At 38.4% G+C, this 27,943-nt stretch overlaps 1 protein-coding gene across 1 annotated transcript in view; it reads right to left on the reverse strand.

The window, feature by feature from the left end:
- The window catches only part of CHN1 (chimerin 1), a 97,092-nt gene that overhangs the window by 54,920 nt on the left and 14,229 nt on the right, over window positions 1-27,943 (reverse strand). The window contains exons 2-5 of the mRNA XM_051623179.1: window positions 19,926-19,964; window positions 15,662-15,717; window positions 8,928-8,959; window positions 7,937-8,050 (exon numbers count right to left, since the gene is read on the reverse strand). Of these exons, the coding sequence (XP_051479139.1) occupies window positions 7,937-8,050; window positions 8,928-8,959; window positions 15,662-15,717; window positions 19,926-19,964 (241 nt within the window). The remainder of the gene's footprint in view (window positions 1-7,936; window positions 8,051-8,927; window positions 8,960-15,661; window positions 15,718-19,925; window positions 19,965-27,943) is intronic.

The raw sequence follows: 27,943 nt of genomic DNA on the forward strand, positions 1-27,943 counted from the left end.
TTATAAAAGAAAAAAAATTAGCTTGATGCTCTTCCTAGCACCTAACAAATCAGGAGGAACTGTACTTAACTAAACTGAGCTACAAGTATAAAAGAGGGAGATGGAAGAGGAACACTGGGCCAGATAACATTTATTGTTATCAGTTGTTTTAGTGATTGAATAATTCAGAAATGTTTTGGTGAAACAATTCTAAGACTAAACAATATGAGGCTACTGTGTGTTATTTTGAAAACATATTTATAAAGCATCCATAGTACCTACAGCTGAAGGACTTCTTTGCTTATCAATGAAGCACAGGAAAAAAGTTGTTTCTCCAAGAACAAAAATTTATAAATATGTATTTCAAAAGCACACAAAAGCATAGACCAACCAAAAGCACTAAGTTGAAGATATATTTCTAACTAGCATTTTCTAAAAGCAATAGAGGGAAAAGTCATACCAGTAGAACCAGCAGAAGACAGAAAATGTATGTATCCGTTTGACAGGGTAGGGAACAGGGTAGGAGAGCACAATGTATGTTATGTACACATACACACCATTGAATCAACTCATTGCATTATAATTGGACTCGTAACTATTTAAATCCAACAGTGCCTGGAAGCTTCAAATCAGGCAGACATTATCCACTACAAAAATAGCACAGTACAATAGAGATTCTTGCTCAGGGGCTGTGATTAGGGTTGGTCTGATGGATGAGGTACAGCTTTCAGTTTGTCTGGGCCATTTGTGAGAGAGTCTGGACTTTTGTACTGAGCAGGCATGTGAGACAATATGGGAAAAAAAACATCCTCTATGATACGGAAAACTTAAAAGCCTCAAGCCAAGATGTATGTGAAGCCAAGAACTGAGCCCAGATCTTCTGAGCTCTACCACAGTGCCTCACCACAAGCTCATTGCCTCTGCTGTGCACCAGGTTACAGCAAATCTTTGAGGGGCAGCAGGAGCTATACTCAGATATGAAGGACATGGCACAACAGGAAAATGAGCTGTGTGCACTGAGCACAGCTCTTGGACAAGTTACCAAAAAGTTCACAACACCACAGAAGAGAGAATATTCTTCTGAGAAGTGCTGAACACGAGCAGAAGAAAGACTGCAGCAAACTGAATTGCCAAAGATAAATTAGCCACTCTAGCCAAAAGAAAATAGAGCTGACAACAACAACAGATGGGAAGAGGAGGGAAGGAGAACAGGAACACAGCAAGGAGACATGAACCATAAGGAAAAAAGCATTCTAGTCTGTGGGAGGGCCTAGGTAGCCAGTTAATTACTCATTAAGGTCAGCAGCTATTTATTATTATTCTAAACACTTCAGAGAAGCCACCTCAGAAGTGCCCAGGTGCACTTACATAAGGCAGATGACACGCAGGACCCCAACACCATTTACTGGTAGCTTCCACGTTACTGACAAAGTAAGAGAGCATATAATTTAGTATGAAATTTTATATAGGAAAAGAAACTGATTTCACATGGAAGTTAATTTAAATGAGATAAAATTGTTTTACTTCAGAGCAGAAAAGTAAACTCCCATAATTTTCAGCACACTTTTCCCTAGGGCTAGCACTGCCTCCTGTGATGTACCCAGCCAACAGGACAACTTTAGTTTCAGCTGAATTTATGCCTTCACAAAAGAAATATTTGGCTCTTCACAAGTAAAAGTAAAAGCCCAGCATATTAGCCAGAATATCTCTTGTGTTAACCTATTAAAACAGCTTTAATAATGTGCTGTTTCTTTCATCTAGAGGAAGCCACAGATACCTGAGTAGCCAATTTTTAAGGCTTGCCTGAATTCTATGCCTATGGAAGTGTGATGGGCTAAGCCTGGGGGAGAAGGAAGAGTTCCTCCCAGAGAGCTTCAGCTGGCCACAGAGGAAGGAGCACTTCTTTGCCATTTCATGCAGAATAAAGAAAACTGATCAAAGCAGGTCAGGCTGAAACATATATATCCCACAGATAGGTTTGATCACATTGTAGAGCAATGCTATTTAACCCAGCTAAGCTGTAAAGTCAGTGCCTGTGCATGTGTGTGTATATACATATGTATATATAGTTTCCCAGGTTTTTCAGCTAGCAACCAAGGAATGTTGTGTAAATATTTTAGAAAGGTTTCTAGAAACTGAATTCAACCCTTGCTATTGCCAATCACTGCATCTGCAAATCAGGTAAAAAAAAAAAACAAAAGAAACCACAGACATAAAGATATGCAAAGTTTAGTCTTTAAAATGGTCTGTATAATTTTTTCCTACCAGCTAATATAATGTCAACATACCATTACCATAGCAAAGGGAAGGGATGCAGTCAAATACTGTTTGGCTGAGCCCTTTCTGACTACTTACAGATCAGCTGTGGATTCAGGACAAACTATGACCAAATTTTGATACATTTAGAATTAAAAAGGTAATTCAGCTATTACCAAATAAAAAGTTGTTTTGAACAATTCTTCTTTCCTCAATTCCCCTCCCATGTCCCATCCTGTACAGAAAGACTTTCCAGCAGAATGCAGATGGACCATTTTAACCTCTGAATTCAAGCAGCCTTGTGCAGATGTTGAATGTTACATGCATAAGCATCCCATGGCAATCAACACGTGTTCTCAAAGAACACCACATGTGTCCCAAAAGATCCCACTGAAAATGAACAGCATTTGGCTACCAAAGCAATTGTTCGCTGAAATTAAAAAGGTTCATTTGCAGCACTATGGTCTAATAGCCTACCAATTATGCCTCTTTAAAAAAAAAAAAAAATAATCAATGGCTAATTTCTTAATGCATTTTCATAATTTTGGAAGAGAGAACATTTGTATCAATTCCTTGCACAGCACAAGCAGTTGGTTGACTAAACTAAGGATCGCTATATTTTGCCATTTATTTCTCCTCAAGAGTTTTCTCCTGATGCTACATAATCTTGAATGTGCCTGAACCCCCAAACATAAAGAAAACATGACTCATAATCATTATTACTTTTTTTTTTTTTTTTTAATCATGCTGCAGAACCTTATTTCGATTCATTCTCAGTATCACAACAATAGAATTTGCAGGAAGGGAAACCATGGTAACCAACTAAACGTGCTACAGCAGATATCTGCTCAAAAGAACATGCAGTACCATCACACTTCAACGCCTACCCCTAGTACAAGCTCTACCCATTTCCTCTTTATCCTCATCCTAATTATGAAACAAGCTCTCAACCTCAAAATTGCAAACCATGTCTTACTGTTACTGTCATTTGCTACAGGTCCTAGCATTAAGCCCTGTACTACTTTTTTTTGCCAAATGTAAAAGCAGATTCAATACCTCCAGGAGTTAATTAGGAAATTTCAGTTCTTTTCATCCGTTTGGAACATCTAATTAACATTACAATGTATTTTATATATTTTTTTTTATTGTCAGAGAGACTTACTGATATGTATGGACATACATATATAGCTAAAATAATTTTCTCTTGTTAGTAATTTTTTTTTAACCTCAGGGCTGCAAAAAATTTTCAGTGGCATTCTCTGATTAATTAATTAGTAAACACTGGTGAGATCTACTGTGCTTTTTAAAAACATTTTAAATAAGCTATTAGAAAGTGTATCCACACTTAAGTACAGGCATGAAATATAGTAGGGTGCTGATTTGCCGTTCTCATTTGTTTTAATGCTTCATTCTCTTTTATCCAGTGTCTGAACTGATACAATTTCACAGGCTTTCTTAGGATCTGAACATTAATTTCATTTGAAGGGTAGCTCTTAAAATTTACCCAAACTCACAAACACTTTAATTACTATTTTCTTTTTCCCTAAGAACAAATTTCTACCTCTTTTACAAATTAAGAATCAAAGAAAACTTTCCTGAGAAATTTGTTTTTGAAAAATAAAACTGCTTTTGCTTCAAATTTAGATTTAAAAGGTAATCTATCTTATAATAAAAAGTCATGATGCAAGTTAATTGCACAATAATGGATGAAAGTAAGCAAAAATAGCTCAGCAGAAGATGATCAAAATGCAACTTCTCATATAAGTGGAAAGCAGATTTTACAGCAACTCACCAGCAACCTTAATAGCTGAAAAGATTTTTGGGTAAGAATCACATTTTCTACCTATTAAAGAAGAAATATTAAAAATCTTCACTTTGAACTCAGTTACCTAGTCTATAGTATTGCTCTAAGAATATTTTACTGCCTCAGTTAAGACTGCAAAAGCTACTATTTTTTTCTGTCCTATATTTGGTCATTTTATCAGTACTAGGTATGTCTGTAGCTACTGCAGCTCAGGAACAAGATCTTTAGATTCAGTAAATCTAGTTCTATAAAAGCATCAGAGCCCGATGCTCCATGGTAGTAAAAAATTCATTTAGATGGGTTTTGAGAACAAAGAAAGAAAACTCCATGGCCCACTTCATCCTGAACAGGATGTGCAATCCTAGTCCTCTCATCTCCGAAGGTCATCACAGAGCAAGAAAAGGTGCAGAGAAAGATGACAGAGATGATGAGGGGCAGGGAAGAGCTTCACTACAAGACCTGAACGTATAGCCTAGGACTCGTCAGCCTGTAAAGAGAATAAAAAGGGAGACATGCATGGCATGGAAATGGTAAGTGGACCTTAATTGTTCACTACTTCTCATAATACAAAAACCAGGGAGCATCCAACAAAATTGCAAGATGCAGTCTTCAAAAATGAGATGCTGCTTCCAGAAAACCTAGTTATGGCATGGAACTCATGCTACAGTTGCAGACAGCAAAGTCTAGGAGGGTTCAAAAGTGTGCTCAGAAAGCAGCTAGACAAAAAATATATATATATATAAATCTAAATCAAAAGCCTGAAAAAATAGCTAAGATAACAATTCTGCTTGTGAGTCCCTGAACAGCAAATTTTTAGAGGCTTGAAGAGCATACCAGAAAACTAGTACCACATATTCATCTTGTTCTTCCACTGTTTTTTTCTCCATGTCTGCTATTCATAGCTACTGAAGAGTTGATACTGGACTATGAACTGCTCCTTTGATCTGACCCAGGGCTTTCATTGTCAGAGAACTTGCTAATACAGTAACAGAGATACAGTACTGGGAAGAAACTCTTTGCAAACAATTAATCAGATCTGTGCCCAGAACTGCCCATTTCATAATGACTTAAGGCATCCCTTAGAGTAACATAAAAAGAAGTGAGATGCAGAAGAGCCACGTTAGGAGGAGAATGGTCCATAAAAGAACCTTCATGCTCCAACTGCATTTGCATTCTGTGCGTTTTGGCTGTAGCTGAAGGCTGTTGTGTGATTGTCCAATCTGTTCCAGATTTAACAAAAACATGTTTTTATAACTGAATTCTGCCTGCCTACAAAGGAGTTATTATTTGTGATGTTAGCAGTTTATTCTTTACCCTCTAGAAAGGTTAAGTTGTTTAACAAGTGGAAATCTTCAGTGCAAAGAATCTGAGCATCTCTGAAAGATGTCCAATGTAAGTAGTCTAGAAGGGAATAAACAGTGAGGATAGAGACAGAACAAAAGAGAATGTGGTTGTTTTTCCCCTATAATATAGCCCTCTGTGAGATGATCTTCCTTAAAAATTCCAGAAGACCATCAACACTCACTTTACAGAGTTGAGCTACAGTTCAAATAATCTCCATCAGATTTGCAGCACAGAGGATGATGTATTCACAAACATAATGTTTGAGCAGTCACAATAAGGATTCTGAGTCCTAGCTTTCTCACCTAGCTTGCTTTGTAGCCAAAAGGTTTTTCAAGCATTTTTTTTCCCCTAACTTCCAATATAACTGTGTTAGAAACTTTACCAACACAGCAGATATTTGATGTTGAAGTCAATTAAAAAAACAGAAGTATAAAATAAATAAACCAAACAACAAACACCAGGATATCTTCCTTCTAGAATTCTGAGGACACAGAGGATGCAGTTTCACCTCACTTAATTTAGTAACATGAAACCAAAACACTAAATAAAACAAAACTACAATTGTAACTAAATTCAAAACCACTTCACCAATGGCTGGTATGAACATACCATTGGGATTTCAGACACCAGCTACAATAGCTGGTGGTATCAAATGTAGCATTCAAACTGTTCCTTGATGATTGGAAGAGCTGGCTAGATTGGGTCCATGGGACAAAGCATAAAAAGCTTTTTTTTTCCCTTTGCATAAATGGAAACATTTCATTACAGAGATGTCATACCTTGCCACAGAAAGGGTTATGATCCTGTTTCACTAAACTGTTCTTCACGACTGGATGCACTGTGTTTTTCAGGATTCCCAAGCCTGCTGACACAAATGCAGGAAGAAGGCGTTGCCAGAGCTGGGCATGCTGAGCCACCTGTATTACTGAATTACCTGTCCCCAGCAGAAGAACTGGTAACTACAAGCCAGGAAAACAACCCTTTCTCAGTCTCACCAGCAGCTGATCCTACCCAGTGTTCCACAAGACTTTTAGGTCTCAGTGAACTGGGATTTTATGATGCAATCACATTACATAGGTAGTTTCCAGTTTCTCCTAATTGCTACTGACAGGACTGTCCAAGACAGACAGGTCAGGTGACAACCATACACATTGAGGGACAGATTGAGTAAAAGCACATAAACAGAGAGTGAACCAAAGATTTGTCAAGAGTCAATAGGTACCCTCTAGCATCTAAATTTTACTTAACATTTTCCATTTGTTTTCCAAAGTATGTCTGAAAAACAATCAAAAGCCATGGTGATACCATTTCCTGTTTTGTCATTATGTTATTTATGTTATTGCTGGCACCTCTTCAGCATTGCAGTGTCTGTTCCTTTATGTAAAACTAACAGCTAACCAAGTTTTCTTTCCTCCCACACCTCCTTAAGGTAAAAGTGAAAAAAAACCAAAAATCATACAGAAATGATCTTAAAATGAATGTGACTGCTTGAATGACAAAAGTGGCATTTAAGCTTAGTATGAAAAGATCAAATTGATTAACACAGCTAGAAAAGAAAGGGTGAAATTTAAGACCCTGAAAACAATCAAAGGCTTCCATCAAACTTGAAAGGTTTTGCTCATACATACCACCCTCCTGACCAGCTCCATTTCTGGCCATAGAGATGACATTGTGAAATTCCTTCTGGGATTATCTAAGCTGCAGACAGAGCTACCTTTGCTGCCTGGCAGTGTAACAACACAAACACAAATGATGGTCTCAAAAAGTGCTCATGGATAATCCCCCTTCACTGGAGGAATCTTTGGAGAAGGTTAAGGTTAAATACTTCCTGGGGGAAAATAATGGGCCCAAGAACACTGGTAAGGTGCTTCTTCACTGGTGGAAAAGATGATCCCGTTACAAACCCAGCAAAGCATAAACCTGGTAAGGGAAAAGCTATAGTTTGAGCAGTCCTGGAGCAGCAGGGTTAGCCATGGAGGAAGAGGTAAATACAAGCTTGACAGTTAAAGAGTTGTCGCTCTAACCAGCTGATCTGTACCCAGACAGAAGCCTATTTGTGCACCCGATATTTTATCATCTTTGCTTTGCCCTGGCTGGATCCCAAAGAATCTCCACGTATCTGATTATCAGATTGTGACAGAGAATTAATTGCTCTACAGCAACAGCTAGCTAGCAAGTAACACACACAGTAGACTAGTCATGTGAACTCATAAGATGCCTTTTATTTCTTGACTGCCTGCTCTCCCAGTGTCTACATGGGGTCACATCTGTAACATAGAAGGAGAAGAGCAAAATGCAGCATCACCAGCAAAACCACAATTGCTGTTATCCTGGTGGTGCAAACAAGGAGCAATAGCACTTCAGAAAGGGTTAGGGAAGGTTAAAGATACCAAATCTGTAACTAGGGTAAAAAGTACCACTTAATTAAATGCTGATCATGATTTCTTAAAAAACCCTAAAATACTTACAAGGAAGTTTAAGCACTAAGGTCAACGACACAGTACGATCTTTTGAATATTTTGTGAATTCAAAAATGAAATATTAATTACTAACCTTAATGCCAAAGTGTAGGTTCCAGGTTGCCGCTGGCTTTCACGAATGAGATAGCTTCCCTCTGCAACACTTAATAATTGGTCAGCTTCCTCCCTTGAGATCATCCCATGGAATCTAAGGAATAAAGACTTTTTGAAACATGCTTTTTCACTTTAAAATCACCTTTTCCTCTTCTTTTGAAAACTACCAACCATGTTAATTAAACAAGAAACAAACATAAAAATTACTGATTTGCAGAAATCTACAGCTTAAATCAATCTCCCTATTTGTCTGCCTTTGAAGTCACTTTAAATGGTTTAGAAAGGCTCCTGTGGATCAGCATCTGTGAAACGAGTGTGTTGCTTTTTAAATCTGCATCTATCGATTTAATATGTAGAAATGAATCAATTTTCTCCTCCTGGCTTCATGTGTTTGGTGCCAGTGGCAAGCAATCTTAACATTTTGCAGCATTCAGAGATACGATGGCAATTTGCTAAAATCTTGGGGATAGCATATAATCTCAGCAGTTATTGGTGTAATTATCTAGCAATACTACACATCTCTTAGCAAAATACACACAGATGAGATCTGCTTTGTTTCCCCACACTAAATCTAACCATCTTTGCCTTAGCAGTCTGAAATAGGAGACACATAGGTACTGTGCACTTATATTGCAGCTGTGATCCAAAACTTTTTTTTCCTGCAGAAACATCTTTTTCAAAAGCCAATTGCAGGTGGAGCTACAAAGAGACAACCCTTTGAAAGTGCAGAAACTTGTTCTTCTCACTTAAAGTAGAGCTCAATAACATTCATATCCATCAGAAAATGCATCTGTTAATTTTAGACAGACAAAAGTGGTGGTACTGCAATCATGGTCTGATGGTGAGCAAGACACACTACTGTAAACCACAGAAGACATAAAGGGCCCTGAGCAAATGCTTGCAACCTTTTCTGTAACTATTATCTACCAACATGTCAGCATGAACCACTTTCAGTGATGTATGTCACTTACTCTCTTCCATAATATTTGGGTCTGTTCTCTACCTGGAAGAAACAAGAGAAATTGTAATGTTTCATAACAAGTGAATCCATACAGTAAGCATGCTGTCCATAATATAGTATTAAAAATAGCAAGGGATATAATGTGAAAATACAGACAAAAATCACCTACTATTCCAGGATTTTCCTTGTGAGTGGAATATAGGTAAAAGAAAGATAGACCTTTGGGAAGCACTGCATTTCTGAATGGCTTAATGGACTGAGAAAGAATGAGCCCCTCGGATCCAGCCATCCTCAGGGCTCTTCTAATACAAACTGATGGCATTAAGTATTGCTTTTACAAACTGCCAAAAGGGGGAAACAAAAGATTAATTTTGTGGGTGTAAGTGTATTGTATTTTTGAGTGCAGTAATGCAGTGAAACATCTATAGAACTTTAAACTTTACAAGTTATTTTTAATCATAGAGCTGTTGGTGCCACTGCTGCCAGAAATTAAGCCACTACCATATCCTCTCAGAGAGACGGCAAGTGGTAAATTAAATTATCATTAGCAAGTGCCGAAGTCTTGCATTTCCTGACTTTGCTAAACTGTGGCATCTGTAGAATCACCTAAAAGAGCTCAACACCAGGTATGTTCCACTGTGTAACACAAGCCTGTCAATGCTCCAGACACCATACAGTGTAAATGAACACAACATGCACAAGGGTGTCAGAACGCCTGCTAGGGATTCCAGATGAAGTAACTCATCTGCAATTGCCCAGTAAGTTTATCAACAAGTGAGGAACTTCAGACCTCCCAGAAATCAGCTCAATAATCTAAAGCACCACATTATCCCTCCTTGTGAAATTTAAAGGAGAAAACTCTTTGGTTAGTAAAATTCAACAATTATACAACCTGAGCTAAAAGAGTATAAAATCATCCAGCTATAATAAAACATAAAATACAGTGAACTGCAACTTCAGCTTCTTTTTTTTACCTTTGCAGAAAGACTATTAAAACTAGCACTTCTCTCCAGTTATCTCTACTGGACTATAAAGATTTCAGATGTCTAAACCAACAAAAAAATACATCCTGGTGTACAGTCTAATAACAAATCTTCCACATTGCCAGTAAATAAAAAGCTATTGTGATGGCTCATTGCTTTTGAAAAACCATCCCATCACTGGAAAGATTTTTAATGTTCTAAAATATTTTCTTTTCTTATATAACAGCAAAAAAAAGAGTTGAAGCATGATAACTGTTTTCAAAGGGCCTGAAGAGACTGGATCATTTCAAAAAAGGAAAAAGTCTTACTTATTTTTTGTTAAATGTACGTTATTTCTTCATAAGAAGACAGCAACATGAATGGAGAAAAAGTGAAAGCATTTTATTGTTGTTACTATAGAAACTTGCAACAACTCTTAGCTAAAGCCCTCAAGACAAGACACTCATCTCAGGCAGGTGTTAAAGAAAGAATCCTGTTGTGAATAATATTTTGTTGTCTGTCTATTGAGATTTTGTATTTATCTCAGTGAATACTGTGAATTTTTTTGACAGAACTAGAAAATTGATATAGGCAGAAGTATTCAATTTCAGAAATGGATTAGTAATGGGACAGGGTATCTTCAGAGTCCTTGCAAATCCTAAACCAAATTACAATATTATACTCTGTGTGCAAACATTTGAAAGTGTGAACTGGCAAACGACTAGAGCAAAGTATCAAATAAAAGCTCTGCTGGACTTCCAGGCAAATGTAGCTGGGTTTGCAGTTCACCTTGGTGGATGATGAACTAAAGAGGAAAATAACCATTTCTGTTAACATTGAGTGTCTATTGATCAGTTTTACCAACGTGCAAAAACTTCAGTACAGATGCAGAACTGTAGCACTGTTTGTATAAGACTCAGTGTATCTGGAACCCCAACTGAACTGAGGCTTATTGCCTGGTTTTTGGTATTCAGGGTTGTTTTTTTTCATAACTTTTAACATTTATTATAATATTTGGGTTTTTTTGACATCTCAATTGAATAAATACATTTAGACTCCAAGGCAACTCCCATCAGAATTCAGCAGACCTCTTCTACTTCAGTCAGAATTAGCTGGGCTACACACACACTTAGTGCAGTCCACATGAACTTACTACAACACACAGATTTCCCATAAGCCAGATTTACCATGTGAGACAGTAAACGCCATTCTCCAGCTTTCAATGATGTTTCCTACAAGTATAATTTCACCAACTTTACTCACACTAATCTCAGCCTAAGAGGCAGTGTTGCATTTTTTCTTACTTTATGTATCCTGAGCTGCATCAGAACTAGAACCAACATGCAGCTTCTTGCTCTTTTGTGTCTGCCCGGACTTTATAAAGCTCCTGCCAGACTGTATGTCTACAAATTACAATTGCAGGCACCCATGTATTCTCCAGTTGCATGTGAGCACTGAAAGCCAAAACAGTTTCATTAAGAAGGATCGTTAGCCTAACTTTCACACTCAGCCTTAAGTTCAGGAGACAAAATCAAAACATCCATCTGAACTGCAACTAAAAGCCACCTAAGAAAGGACATAAATTTTAAAGTAAAAATCAAAGCAGTAGCAAGAAAACAGCCATTTTAACTAAAACTGTTGGCTGAAAATACGGTGTAATTATCCTGTGCAGATTTTCTTTCTGGCTTGGCAGTATCTTAAGCATGACTAAAGGCAGCCTTAGCTACTTCATTTTCTCTGTATCCAGCAAACAACAAAATGCTAAGTCTTTTGACTTCTCAGGACTTTTTATTTATGGGAAAAAAAACAAACTTAAGAATGACAATGAAACCCCATAAGACAGAAAAAGCCAGTGATTATAATTATGTCCATCTTTTGTATGCTTCATACATATTTATTTAAATTTATAATGGAGTGCCTTCATATAGCAGTCAAGGATGCCCTAACTGTGCCTGCACACATGTAGAGAAAAAAATTATATGCACAACAAATATTAATCCAAATATACATTGTTATGCTGTAATATACAATATTAATCACACAAACAAAATGAAATTTGGATGTAAGCCTCATGCAGAACATCCTTAAAATGTTAGGAAATCACCAACTCAACAGCTTAACCCCATAGAGTGTTAAAAGCCTTTCCTCTGCTGCACCTTCACAATTAATAAATCCCAAATGAATGCAACACTCTTTTTACATCAGTCTAACTCCCCTTATCTGAGTGTTGCTCTGATAAGAAACTGGTGTAACAGAGCAGAAACTCAAATTCTCTGTATCCGAGAAGCATTTCATGTTAAGTAGGTAATTCTGTTCAATACATCTCTCAGTATCAGCACTAGTACAAAACTTGACTTTGCACCTTAAATAAAAAGTTTGGGGTTTTATTCCAATTATTCTTTAACAAGTGCTTTTTCCTCTACTTATCACTCGTTTTTGTGTCAACAAGTGGAACACAAAAAGGCAAGAGGAGCAATTTACATGCTAGTACCTCACCAAATTACATGTTTCCTTCCCACCAACCTCTTTGATGTTCTCTGGACAAAAATTCTCTTTAGAATATTTTTGAAATTGTTTATACAGCTGAATAATTCAAACAGTTAGGAAAAGATTCTGCTCCCCACTGACTCATGGATGGCTGCTAATAGAAACCCAGCTGAGAAAGAGCAGATCACAAAGCTCAACACTAGCAGAAGAGGCTGAGACCAGAAAGGTTAAAAACTTAGTGCTTGTTGAATGTATTTTCACTTAAAATTGGCTCAGCTGCATAAATTGTTCAATACCTATAATAAAAAACAATTATCTGCATTATAATGAATGAATGCTGATGTAGAAAAATGGACACCGATAATGTATTATTTCAATTTTACCTTTAATAGGTAAAAATAAGCTTCAAAGAGCTTTTTTTGAAAAAAAAATTAATGGATTCTTTAATAAGAAAACATATATTTAATATGCTCTGTTCTGCAACTAAATACTTGTCACTGAGTGATCCCTTCACAGCTCTATCTTTAGTTCAATTTTCACTAGTTTCTAAAACCTGCAACTTTTATTTCTCAGTTTCTACAACAAGGTTTACTTTGCAGAGTTCAAGAAGCTATTTTTAAACACAGAATGTCTCTTCTCTTTTAGTTCACTCTGTCAGAGGGAAAGTTTTGCAGTTACTTAAATTTTGTCATATGTTACAATCTTGTTCTGAAATAAATTCATAGAAACATGACATTATACACACTAAGGTGTTGCATTTCTTCAGTGATGACAGTACTAAGAGGAATGTTTTCATTGGTTGTGATACTTTTGTCAACCCCCCTTGCCTCAGACAAACTACCTGTTTATAGAAATAGACCAGGAGGGTCTCTCCATGTAGGGTTGCAGAAAGCTCAGATACTCTCCAAAGAGCTTGGATTATTAGATCATGCAGGACGCTGCTCACCCACAACAAATTTGCCTCCTTAAGACAGTTCAATTTTTCAATTTGCAACCTGTGTAATAACTAATAAAACTTTATAACTAACAGTACTAAAATTCAGTGATAATGAGGATAAGAAATGTATAGTGGCCAGTATGATTCATATTTAAAGCAGCTTTACATAGATGCATTGATATTTGGCTGGCAATAGTAAGTCTCTCGTTTGATTCTAAAAATAAGACAATGTGGATCTGATCAATAGAAGAAGGATTTCCAGCACTCCAGAGGCAGGAGACACTTGAATCTTCAGATACTGTATACACATTTATATCTCTGCTTATGTAACTGGATAGGCTAATAGTGTTTTAGGAAATACTATGAAGGAGAACTTAGTAAAAAAAATCACTTTTAATTCTTAACACGTAGGGCAAACAGACTCCAAAGCATTTATCTGCAGCCTAACTAGCATAGGATATAATGCCAACAGAACTTACTGAATGCGCCAGACTCCTTTATCAGTTTACAGTTTCTCCCTCACCACAGGGTATATTTGCTTTGTGCAGCTGACTTGCAAAGCATTTACAATTGTTATGTTATCTACTGTAAGATTTCTGTAACTGTGCTGGTACTTTCCTGTTCCTTACATGTCTATTATGGGGGGACAGGAAGTGGGGTTGTTCATAGTTTTGTGTTTTTTTTTAAAGAAACCAAAAGGCATATAGAAAAGTGAAGGTTTTAATTCTGCACTTCTTCCACCAGTCAAACACTTCTGTGGAGAGGAAGGAAAAACCCAAATATTCAACAACACTTAACAACAACAAACAAGCCATTAGGGGCAGGGAGTAAAATACTTTATTCTATCCAGGTGTGCACTCTGCACAATCTCTGTACAGTTACAAATCTGTATTACAAGACTCAGATAGTTTGTATATTAGCGTAACAAAAAAAAAGTATCATAAGGAACATATAAAATCAAAGAGAGCTTTCCTAATAAAGTTGCAACGGGAATAAGAACTGGAAAACTTCCCATTTTTTCATAGCTCAGATCTTATCTTCTGTAGTTCTTTCCTTCAAATCTTCATCCCACCTTATTTGATGTATGTTTGTATCTGCACAATAAACTTAACAAGAACACACTTGCTTGGACCCTCATTAACAGTAAAAACACTAATTAAAACAAAACTTTTTGCTACAATGGTTCTTGTAAAAATAATATATTGTTTTTTCCTGTAACTGTCTTGCTTAAGTGCAATAAGCTATAGCTACACCTTTTATATATATATATAAAAAAAATCAAATCAACAATAGAAAACAAGAGTGCTTCCATTAATGTAATTTAATATATGTTAAATCTCCACTTTTTATCTTAAAAATTGACAGATTACTTCACAGAATCACAAATGGGCATTTGGAAAGATGACACTGAAACATCTGTTTAATTCTGTAAATCCTCTTTGTGATCTTGACAATAAGATTCTAATGTTCCTGACAGTGTTATGTCCCTCTATATTTAATGCTACATTGAAGTGACTAACATATTTCAAAGATTAATGTCTTTTATTTTGGCACATGATAAAAATGCTCAAGTTTCATTGCAGCAATGTAATAACTTTCAGTGGTGATTCAGTAAGAGCCAAGTTTTGTAACACTGCTTAACATGTCAAGCCTAACATTTCAGCATTTTTGAAGTGGAAATTAATGTTTCCCAGGTTCCTAACTGAAGCTGCAAGAGGTGCAGTTTTGAGTAAAAACTTGATGGCAGGGATGTTGGTTAACCCTCCAGCACCACAGCCCTGCAGAGGTGCTGCTCTGCTGGACAGCAGCTCAGGGCACTGCAGCAACACGGGCTCTGCCCTGACAACTGACCCCGTGAGCAGGTGCTTCTGTATCACTGGGTATCGGCAGGATCCCATTGTTATTGTGTGGATCCTTAAAAGCTGGGGCTCTGCATACCTTAGCTACTAGTATTAATGAGTTTTAAGTACTACAACTCTAGTAACAGCATGAGGGGAGGTTTCAGCATCCCTCTGTTGATTTATTGCAGGCATCTAGCAGTGATGTTTGTGACACAGGTGTGTAGTTGCCCTATACAGCTCTGATCTTGCTTCTGTGAATTTCTGACCCAAAAAGGAGGATAAAATTAATTTCTATTTATACAAGAACCAAAAAACAGCAGATGATTCTCATATATATATATATAATATTCAAAATGTTTTGTAATTCTGTTTTTGGATCAAATGGACTTCCAGGTGCCCTTGAGGTAACTCACTCTAACCATAGCACCAAGACTCCCAAGGCAGCACTGTTTGGACACCATTAGCTACAAATTTGGAATCACCGGACTCTATAAAACTGAATATTTATAATACCCACCTCACAAGTGCAGGTTATCCTTCTAGGATGAGGAGCTTCCTGTTGCAATTGATACACTAAGAGAAGGCAGAAAATACAGAATCATTACATAAATTAGCCATTTTAACATTACATTTTGCTGTTTTAAAAGAGAAAAGACAACTCTCTGCAAGATGTAATTATACACATATATCAGGGTCTCAAAAAATACTTACAAGTGGTCAGAAAGAAACGCTGCTAGCCAACCTGGGATTATGGATTATCTTTACAATTAAGCAGTTGAGTATTAGCAAGTCCCTGGGTAAGAACAGTCAAATTTCCATGAAGCAGATCAGAAAAGGAATCACAATAAACACAAATTGTATTTCATTATATGTCAAATCAGGCTGCAGTCAGACTTTCTTCAGTAAGCAGATGGGAGTCCCATCCTACAATACTGGGCACACACTCAGTCACCTGAAATACGTCAAGACTTCACAAGAATTAGTCCAAAATTTGCTGAATTAAACCCTCTGCTTTTAATACTGCTCAGTGATGGCCTTCCTGAACAAAGGAAAAAATAGCTTTTGCTCTTGCAAAGCCAAAGACACCAAGAGTTGAGTAGCAGGGTAAAACAGTTAAGGCACAAATTATGACATACACTTACTAAGTTCTTCTTCCTCCCCCACCTTTTTTATATCTTTTTTTTTTTTTTTTTAAGTAAGCCTCAACAAGCCAGAATAAATCTTAGAGTCAACTGTAAAATTTAATGGGACTAATGTGTGGACTTTCTAATATAATGTGAAAGGAGTGACTTTCAACTTTTATCCCAGAGTTTGGTTTGGCAAGTTACCTTCAAAATGAGGCTGTTTACACTATGTTAGTATTTAAGCAGTACTTTAGAACTAATAAAATAGACATTCAGAATGGTAATATTTTAAAATGATACATCAATTATGAGTATTAACATCAAGGTCTAGTAACATGTGCTGTCACCTTCTTTGAGGAATAAGACCATTGATTTATCCAGTAAGAATTGACTTAATTACACTTTTCCTTTGATCATGAGTGTTTTCCACTGACAAATGCTGTATTTATGTGCTTAGTTACACAAGAATGGAGAAAATGGCAAGATGTTTGATGATATGACAATCATAAAATAAACGGAAAAATCACATTCCTTTTGTTCCCAACAAGAAATCTAATGTTTTTTTCCCAATGTTACTAAAATCAATCCTTACCATTTTGTACTGGTACTACAAAAATTATTTTTGCAACCAAAGAAAAACATTCCACTAGTATATAAATGAGCAATTTTCATGTCAAGCATTGCATAACCATTTATATACCCAGCACACAGATTCCCTAGCTTCCATTGTAAAAAGTCATATTTTATATCATTGGCTCTTGTCTGTATCTGAGAACTGTAGAGTCAAGTTTAAAGGAAAAAAAAATAATAAAGTTAATATGGATTTCTCTGAATTTCATTTCACTAAAGAGTAGTGGAGACTTAAAATCAGCATGCTCCACAGAAATTGGCTAAAATCTGAGATTTGTTTCCCACCTTACTTGAAGCCAGGCTGAAAAGATTTTCTGAAAGGAAGTTCCTCTTCTCCAAAGGTAGTACCTTTCTCCTCTTCCCATCATAAGCACAGCAGGTACTCTAGTTAAGTTACAAGACAGGTTGTGTACTCCTCCTCCCCTAACTGTCGTGCGCAATTCAAAGTGTTCACCACCAGTTTCCTTGCTGTAATTATTGCCAGGGAAGTTAAACAAAACACTTCTCTTCATCTGCCATTAGGCAGAAATACAATCAAAGCCCATGACTCTGCGCTTCATTCTGAACCATGGGAAGGATTCACCATTAAGAACCGTGATGGTGACGGAAGTGGGTGCACACACCTGTGTACCCAATCCAAGCCTTCAGCTCCTGGCAAGCTGTCAACAAAGTTTTAGTACTGCACAGGTTGGACCCCTCTGTTATAGATTACGGCATGGAAAAAAACAGAGGCAGTGTTCCCTGAGTTCACAGAAGGTACAGAGCCGTGATTCACTGTTCATACTTACAACTGGGAGCAAAATATACAGATCTTGGTAACAAGTATTGCAATAATGACTAATGACGTTTAATATCAAGGAGGGAAGTGTCTCAGTTTTATCTTTCACCCCTCTGCTCTAAGAAACAAGCTTGCTAAAATCATTCTGTGTGCAACTTCTTTAAGTGGCTGACTTGGCATATGACAAGCTACTGGCATAACACATGATTATTCAAAGGCACAGACGGGCTTTGCCACCAGATTCACAAAGAGACCAAGGTCCCAGCCATCTCAAGCACATGACAGCAACTGCATATGCTGGCAGTTATTAAAAACCGTTCAAAGTCATCCATCTAAAAAAAACACTGAAGATGAACAATTGTAAAGTCCCCAGCCTTTTTTGACTTGTTGCCTATTTTCTTCAGTTAACATAACAGTAACATTCCTAGACCGTTAAGGCATATGCAGTTTTGGCAACTCTTGTAACTTTTACTCCAAATTTCACAGTATCTGACTGACTACTTACAGTTTCTTTGTAATTGCTTGTTGGACATGGTCTCATTTACAGGAGTAAGCTAATGCTCATAATGCATAGAAGATCTTGACTATTTAACTCACTATCACTTTGACAACTGAAAATTTGGAAACCAAACCCAAACTGCAAGGCTGATTTTTGAGTTTTAAGGCGTAATTGCAATTTTTGAATGCATCAAGCTGGCAATGGCAGGGACAGAACAGAAACAACTGACCTCTGGGAACCATTAGCAAAAGACTGGTCTACATGACAGAAAAATTCTTTTTCTAATGTTGATTTAACTCTACGATAAATATTTTAACTGACAAAAAATGTTAATCTACTCTCTTGCAGGTACTCCTTCTAAACATGGTTTTCACCAAGCCTTTAAGACCTGTTCAAAATCTCCAACTGAAAAAAAAATCTCTCACTGCAGGATGGAATCACAGAATCCTAGGGGTTAGAAGGGACCTCGAAAGATCATCTAGTCCAACCCCCCCGCCAGAGCAGGGTCACTTAGAGCACATCACACAGGAACTTGTCCAGGCGGGAAACCTTATTGAAGTAACTGTATTTTCTCAGGTGCTAACTCCCCAAAACATTTAGAGAACAATATTTATATTTTCATCATGCAAAATGCTGCAAGAGCAAATTCCTTCAGCCAGACATCAAGCCTTGGGAATATACACAAAAGAAAATGCAAATAAAAGTCTGACATCCCTGAACTGTTAAGTGTGTTAAATACCCAAACATTCTGCTTTCAAAAATCTGCTTTTAACAAAAGACTCTTCTGTCTTGCTGTGGTTCCTCAAATCTCAAAATGTCTCACACCTTAGCTTTTCTACCTACCAAGAACTAGAATTAGGAGGTGTGACACTGTGGGAAGCTACGATGCTTTGCTGCAGAGCCATGTCTCATGTGTTCTCTTACATCTCCCTGAACCTGTACCAGTTCATTCCAAACTACAGGTTTGGAATAACATCCCTTTACATTTTGAAATACAAAAAAATTTCTGTGGAAGTTCAGTGGTTTGGGGTTTTTTTGGTGTTTTGTTGGTTGTTGTTTTTTTGATGAATGAATGAAAACCAGCAAGCTGTGAAATTCCTAAGGGAGTGGGGCTCTGCTCTCATGGCAAGGTGCCTGGAGTACTGTTCTGCACACCTGCCTATGGCAGCCAGCAAAGCTTCTTCCTCAGAGCTAGGACACACACACAAAAGAGCTACAGAGCTACAGCAGGCAGGCTAGTAGGAAACCAGGCCCTTCTTTCAAAAAACCTCCTTGTGGTTTGTCACACTAGGCCAAACAAATGGTCTTGTTTTACTACATTACCAAATTCTGGGGGAAAACTATTTATTACGAATTTTTCTAACCAGCTTAAGTCTGCACTCTAGTGATGCAAGGCACTAAGGCACAGGAGCCCTAAAAGTGTGCAAGTGATACCAAATTTAAGGTACAAATGGCGTTTATGCAAGGCCCAGTCTAGGCAGCCAAATAAATTTAAGTCAGACCCATACAGGAGTGGGAACACTTCACATTGGCAAGGTGCAGACAGTCTGCTCCTTCCAATAATCTGCATTCACTTGTTCTTGAGGATAAAAAACTGCACCTATCTCTAAGTAGTAGTGAACCCCTTTATGCTCCTTCACCTCACATAGTGATGAAAAGAAAAAACAAAGCATCCAGCTGAAACTTTGAAAGCATCCAATTGAAACTTTTTCAGTTTTGACTTGGAAGAAAAATAAATCGAGATACTTACAGTAAGATTTCCAAACAGGTGGTCTGTATTCATCAGTATCTGAAAGAAAAGTGACAAATCTTAATATCATGTTGGAAACATTTTAACACAGAAACAATCCTGAAGAAGCACCTGAAGATTTATCAAGATAAATATTACATGTACCTTCTAAAATTATTTGTTCTATACTCTGATAGTAAAAATATGTTAAAAATTCCCTCTTTACTTAAACCGAAAACACAAAAAGGTATTTTCTTTAGCCAGCTAGAATAAAAACTACAGAAGTACATTTTCAAAACTGGCAAACATGCAGGTCAGAAGCCAAACTACTGGGGGGTGGGGAGGGGCAGAGGAACACATTATTTTAATATGTATATGCCCAAAAATTCCCTTTGAAGTTCCACAAAATGTTTTAAATCTCAATTTATACTCTAAGAAATCAGTTTTCATCCAAACTATTCTTGCCATTAGCTTCTTCCTCTTCTGGAGAGCAATTAACAACTCCTAAAACAAAACCAGAGTATGTACTCTATATTCTGTCTCTCCCTTATAACTTGCTGACAACTGATCTGACATTTTGAGCTCGGGGCTCTGTTGCAAACTTCATCTCTGAGCCACTGTTATACCACTCCGACCAGTTTCAGTTCTGATGCTACAAGGTACCAAGGCTTTCTGTGCTTATCTGCCCTGGAGCTGGTAGGAGTTCCTCAGTACTCATCACACCACAGGGTCACATGGTGAGACAACCAGGTAGTGAGGCAGCCAGTCTTGCTGTTTGAAACCTTCTCTTGCTGTATAATTGTTTTCTGAGCTCTGTTTGCAATTGTCTGCTCACTGGAACAACCTGCTGCATCCAACAAAACTCTAATTTCTAGTTTTTATTATGTCAAGATCAAGCAATCTAGGAACTTGTTGCTTGGATGTTGGCCTGAGTAACATCTCTGCTTTAGAGTCCCTAAATCTTCCAAAAACTGTTCCTGAAGCTGGGAAAGGCTTTTGTTTTGCCTCCCTTTAGGATTAACAATCTGCCTTTTTCAGATTCTTGTTTTCTAGTCCATTTCTCCCACCTACAGTCATGTCAAAATATCATTAAATCAGATCTTAGTGGAGTGACGTATTTTCCAGTTTTGTTGGCACAGACTTGCCCAGACCCTTCCAGCATGGTCTCTGCCCTGCCTGAACTACCAGTTTGCTCCATTTTTTACCCCATATTTTAGTGCTACTCATGAAGAGGGTGCAGTTCTTAGTGACTTCCCTTGGTGGTAGTGGGGTTTATAAATACAATACATTATTACTTTATTATGAACTTTCATGCCCTGGAATATGATGGGTTTTGATCTTTGGATGGTTCTGCAGATGTGCTCCTGTGTCCTGGGGATCAGCCAGAACACCTCATATCTGCACCGAGCCTTTCAGCAGCCCATGATGTGCCACAGCAGTGAGAGAATCAGCAGCAACAGATGCAGTCATGCTTACTCACTCCTACTTTGATACCTTTAATTAAGGCAGTGCAAGTCGATTCATTCCAGAAGCATTGTAACCTGATCCCTCAGCACAGGAATGTCACATGGAAAAAGGGGAGAACTTGTAAGTAAAAATAATGGGTTTAGTCCCAGAAGATGATTCTTACTCCACTAGCTGAATTTCCTTTTGCTCCAGTCTTTTTTTTTTTTTTTTTTTTTTGGCAATACATGCACCAGTTGGATTTACAAATAAATAAGTAAAGGAAAACACGCACTGTATTTGTAAAATATGAGCTGACTGTTATGAAAATAAAAATATCTTGGCAGTCTAACCTATACTTGCTCGCACTCAAGATGTGTAATAGTTACAACTGAGGGCAGCATGGCTATAAAACTGAAAAGCAACAATATTTGTGGCAAACAAAGAACCTCAAACCTTGTTAAAGGCAGACATGAACAGCAGTAACTTTCATACAACAAACATTTAACATTCAGAAATTGGAAGAAATGATTTATGTTATGCAGCTGTGCACAAGGATTTTGTTAGAAAATCTGTTGGTGAGCTTTACTGCCTTTACAGTGTGAGAATACCCTCTGGCCATCCCACATGAGGTAATGAAAAAACAAAAGGTCATTTCTATTGTGATTTTTTAATAAAATCGTGTCATTGTTTCTGTGCAAGTTTGTTTCTATTGCTAAAACCACTCCACTACACAAAGATAAAACAGAATGAGCACCAACGTCAGATCATTCTGCTAGTTACCCATTTTTAAGGATTAATTGATACGGTCTCTTTTAACTTATCATCAGTATTTTGAAATGCAGTATTAGGAATTTCAGATAGCACAGGCTTTCACATGCAGCATCTCCAGCGAGGCACCCAAAGCACTTTCGGGCATGATTAAAAATAAATCAACAGAAAATGCTGATCTCAAAATACATTTTCTCACTAACACTGCACCACTTTCTAATTAATGCAATAATCTCTACACTGTCAGTTCTCAGATTTTCCACAGCTCCCATCAGCACAGTATCTCAGCTCTGCTAAATGTTGCCATGATAAAATAAAATTGTTTTCTACAAGCTGTGCATCATGTTTTATCTTAACTGTATTTCCTGCCTTAAAGGAGATGCAATTCAGCTTAAAGTTGCTCTTCTCCAAAGGTCTGGAGCACTACAGAAAATAGAAATGCATAAACTGATCCTACCAGCATTGGTGAGCCCTTTGCCAGCATGAGGGCACTCTCATCAGCAGGTACATTTCGGGTCAGGCACATTGTCTGTGTACATAAACTTCAGATTCAAACTCAGCCAAGTTGAAACTGACATGATGGTGCTGAATAGTCTTCCTAACCTTTAACAGTGACAATGTTTGAGCATTTCCCAATATCCCAAGCAACAACTGTTTTAAAAATAATCTGAATTTTTCTTTATTTAGAGGGGAATATGTGTAAGAATTTACTTTCACCTAGTATGTTGGGACTTCTTAAAACTCTACCCTGAATCCATACTGATATCTAATAATTTCCCAGCCTGGAATAGATCAGAAAAGAAACATTTGTCTGCCCAAAATCAGTACTTTCAAGCTCCTAAATAGGCCTGTTATAGTATAACTATGTATGTGTATTTTAAGAAAATAATAAGACCATCTTGCACTGAGAAATCACTTGAAAGCTCACTGAGACCTAAAGATATATGCAAAGTAGAGGGGTGAGGAGAAACAGGACACATGAAACTACATTTACAGTCCTTTACCTTGTAGAATCAGTTTCTGATCTTGAAGCCACAGGAAAATCAAACCTGTCTTTGAAGCAAGCATCTTGTAACAGACCCATAACAGCTGGCACCTCTAGCTCATGCATCAGCCTACATTTCTCCTGCACCCTATGGGACAGGTTAAGTGTCTTGCTTCTTTCTCCAAGGGCAAGGGCTTGCCAGCCCACCTCTGTCTCTCCAGTGGACAAGGAAAGGAGCAATCCCTAAATGCTTCTTAAAACTATTCTCACACTTTCTTGCCATCATCTTCTTTCCTTCCAAACACACCCTCCTCCTCTTTTCCAGGACTTTGCCTTCTCCTAGCCATAGCAATATTCATCTTCCCACAAGAACTCTTCCCTCAACCTTGAGCAAGACTTTGGTTTGTTCTCACTGCTGTCCTGCTAGCACTCACCTACAGAGCCCACTCTATATCCTCAGCATCTCAGTCTCAAGCTATCTTATCACTATTCAATGTTTCCTTGAAATTTGCCTAAAAGCAGAGAAAAGAGAGGCAGAAAAGCCCTGAACAGCAGCTTTTGGCAACAGCCCCTTTACAGGCAGAAATGTCCCAGTGGGGCAGGAGTGTTCTTTGTGGGCCCAGCCTGCCTTCCTTTAAGCATACAAATTAATAGAAAAAATAAGAAAACTATGCACCTTGGGCACCTGCAATTAAGAAGTGAAAAGCACAGAGAGACAGTCAGAAATACACACTTGCACAGAAAAGGGCTTCTGGTTATAGAAAATCATACAGGCATTTATTTAGGAGAAGTTCATACACAGACACAAATGCTAGAAGAGCATCTCAGATTGTTCCATAAACACAAATGTGACGAATTGTGACATTGCAACATAGTATTTCCCTTTGTTATTTTCCTTCCTACTTATCCTTTTCCATTTTATCCCTTATATAAATCTGAACAACTGTAGTACTTTCAGAGTGAACATTTTAACTGCAGATACGAAAACTGTTACCATTGCCTCAAACTGTTTAGACTGCTTGTCTTTGTGTATTCCTTTTATAGAAAGCATAAAAATGTTTACCTCTCCTTGAAATGGTTCTTTCTCTCTCCCCACTGAAGATCAGCCACCTCTAGGGTAGAGCAACAGCAGCTTAACTGCGTGTGTTAACCCCATAAAGCAATTTAGGGCTCACTGTGAGATTTCCTGTAGAGAACTCAGTTTTATTTTTATTTTACTGTATGTCATTCCCTGCAGCACGATGATCTGTAACATCATGCTGGAGATTAGTTTAACACTGTCTGGGAGGAAATAATCAGCTTTGGGCTGACACAGCAGCTCTTGCCCCAAACTTTGATTTTATTTAGCAATAACCCTATTGAACACAACTGAGTCCTCCGATGGTGAGCCCTGTGGAAGAGACTAGTTCTCAGCCATCATCTTGGACCAAACATCAGCATAATCAGAAAAAAACTCACACCAATTTTATTTTTTCTGAACCCATCTGTGACCAAGGAACAGTGTAAGTAATAAATATGAAAAGATGCAAGAAAGTTTAAAATGTTTTTTCTGTAAGCTACAGCCTAGACACTAACCAGTAAGCATTAACATGTTGTAAGATGCTAATCTTGCTTTGTTTGGCAGCAGCATGTGTCAAAATTTAACTCCTGGAGAGATGTGTGGCCATTTGCTGACCCATACAAGAGACTCCTTTTTGTGCCCCAAAAAAAACTTCTAGAAAATTCCTTCCCAGCCTCAAAATCTTGCTTGTTAGCACCTTCTCTAAGCCCAAAGGATGCTCATAAAATCACTCAACTTACAGAAATGAAGCCATAATTTATTTGCTGGTGAGGTTCTCAAACCACAAAAACAGTGCAGCTGAAGAGAAAAATGTCATTTCATCTCTGTTTTTCAGAGTACAAGTGCCAACAGCATTTCAGAAACTAAGCTCAAGCCATCACGAAACCTTTTAAATAGCAGCCAAGCAAAGCCTAGCAGTTCAGGTTTTTCTGCACTCCAACCAAAATAAAACTCAAACAGCATTAAGGTAATTAAAGGATGAATACAACCACCACCCTAGGCAGCAGCAGTAAAACAGATGGGCTACAATCTAGGGTTTCAGGGTAAATAGGAGAAGCTGATGTCTGGCTGTGGCAGCACCCAGCAGTGCCTTGCAGAAGTCCCCAGGTGGCGGGAGGAGGGGAAGCTGATGGCAGCATCTCCTGGAGCAGGGGCAGCAGAGAACAGCCAAAACAGCCCTGTCCTTGCAGGTGTACTGGGAGGAAGGGCACACACCAAAGGTCCTTTGCTCTCCTAGATGAGACCTCGAGATCCACTTTTTTTTCCACAAAGCCCCTCTCCACCTGCTTGCTATCAGCAGCCAGTAAGTTGATGGTCTGTAATGGGGTGGCAGGCAGAGGCAGATTCTTGATGCAGAGCAAGAAGTACCTTGGGGTCTATCACATTAGGTTCTGCAGAAACCAAGCCACCCTTCCCTAGCAAGCAGGGTACCACACACCACTGCCAAAGTCTGCAGAGAACTTCATTTTAGCTGATGCCCAGTAAACAAGGGAGAATGCCATAGTGAACCTTGCTTTGCATGATATGTTTTCCTAGGAACAAACACTACCTTCAGCATCCGTGTCCTCCACAGGAATATAAAAAAGAGAAACAATCCTCTGGCTCAGTCCTGTCTTGTCTTTGCCCCTGCATAGGACAGGGGTGACAAACAATTCCTGAGAAAAATACCTCACACAGGCCTACTCCAGACTTTTGAAGAGATCTCAGGCAACTTCTGGGTTTAATCTTTGTCCTAAATAAAAAGCTGTTATGTTACAAAAATTGTTGGGGTTTAAAAGTGACTGAATAATGTTAATCCAAAAGTAATATTGCTCCATTAGTCCCAAAAAACCAAAACCATTAATGACAAGAGCCTGGTGGTACACATGGCCTGGGCCCATCTGGAAAACACACAGGGTTTCAAAACTAGGGCATCACAATTTTTCCTTTGTTTATGAGAAGATCCTCACAGAGCTAAAAACAACCCAGGCAGTAAGTGCCACGTTTTTTCCCAGTTCCCAAATATACAATATACTGTATGATAGGCAGCAATGATGACTGACACCTCTATACTCTTAGAGTCTTTGATGCTACTTCAGCGTTATCCTTGGCACATTAATTCATTTGGGGAAAAAACCCACAAAAACAGACAAAAAAAAGCTTTGAAAACTTTTAGACATGTCAAGGCTCTTCCTCAGGAAGGCAGACACCACTGCATGCTGTGAGGCACTTCAGTGCAAAACCTTCCAAATAAGCCTCCATGTTCTCCAGAAGAGAAGTCAGAGAGGCATCTCTCTGCTAAAGCCATCCATCCACAGGGACATGCTCAAGCCTTTGGGCAGAAGGCATGGCCACCAACAACAATTCTCCTTATGCAAAGTTTCAGTTTATCACCTTGACCTTTGGTGCAGGTAGCTACACTCCTTAATACCCACAAAATCCCATGCATCTGAGCAGCTTTTAAGATTAAACTGTGCTTGAGTTATTTAAGCAAGAAAACAAAAATATCAGCAGAATGTATTTTCTTACCATTTTCCAAAGGCATTCCCACCTGAAGAAGAAAAAGAATACAATACAATGCAAGGGAAAGATACAAAGCAGTGAAAGCAGGAATTTAGAATCATAGAACTATTCAGGTTGGAAAAGACCCATGGGATCACCAAGTCCAACCATCATTCCTACTCTACAAAGTTCTCCCCTAAACCATATCCACCAAGATCACATCCAAACGACCCTTAAACACATCCAGGGATGGTGACTCAACCACCTCCCTGGGCAGCCTATTCCAGTGTCTAACCACTTTTTCTGTGATTTTTTTTTTTTTTTCCTAATGTCCAGTCTAAACCTCCCCTGTTGCAGCTTGAAGCCATTCCCTCTTGTTCTGTTGCTAATTACCTGTGAGATGAGACCAGCACCAACCTCTCTACAATGTCCTTTCAGGTAGTTGTAGAGACTGATGAGGTCTCCCCTCAGTCTCCTCTTCCTCAAACTAAACATTCCCAGCTCCTTCAAGCATTCTTTATAAGATTCATTCTCTAGACGCTTCACCAGCTTCGTTGCCCTCCTCTGCACTCGCTCCAGCACCTCGATATCTCTCCTGAATTGAGGTGCCCAAAACCAGATGCAATACTCCAGGTGTGGCCTCACCAGTGCTGAGTACAGGGGGACAATCACCTTTCTACTTCTGCTGGTCACACTATTTCTAATACAAGCCAGGATGCCATTGGCTTTCTTGGCCACCTGGGCACACTGCTGGCTCATATTCAGCCACTTGCCAATCAGAACCACCAGGTCCTTTTCTGCCAGACACTTTCCAGCCACACTTCCCCAAGCCTGTAGTGTTGCATGGGGTTGTTGTGTTCCAAGTGCAGGACCCAGCACTTGGCCTTGTTGAAGCTCAGACTATTAACATTAGCCCAACAATCTAATCTATTCAAGTCTCTCTGTAGAGCCTCCCTATCCTCCTGCAGATCAACACTCCCTCCTAACTTGGTGTCATCTACGAACTTAGTGATGACACACTCTATGTCCTTATCAAGATGATCAATAAAGATGTTAAACAGAAACAGTCCCAACACTGAGCCCTGAGGATCACCACTTGTGACTGGCTGCCAGCTGGACTTGACTCCATTGACCACCACTCTTTGGGCCTGACCATCCAGTCAGTGCTTGATCCAAGAGATCATATGCTCATCCAGACCATGAGCAGCCAGTTGTTGGTTTTTTTTATGAGAGTTCTATGGGGAACCATGTCAAATGCTTTTTGGAGGTCCAGATAGACAATATCCACAGCCTTTCCCT

The sequence above is a fragment of the Apus apus genome, chromosome 6, assembly GCF_020740795.1.
Source record: "Apus apus isolate bApuApu2 chromosome 6, bApuApu2.pri.cur, whole genome shotgun sequence".
Classification (NCBI taxonomy): Eukaryota; Metazoa; Chordata; class Aves; order Apodiformes; family Apodidae; genus Apus; species Apus apus.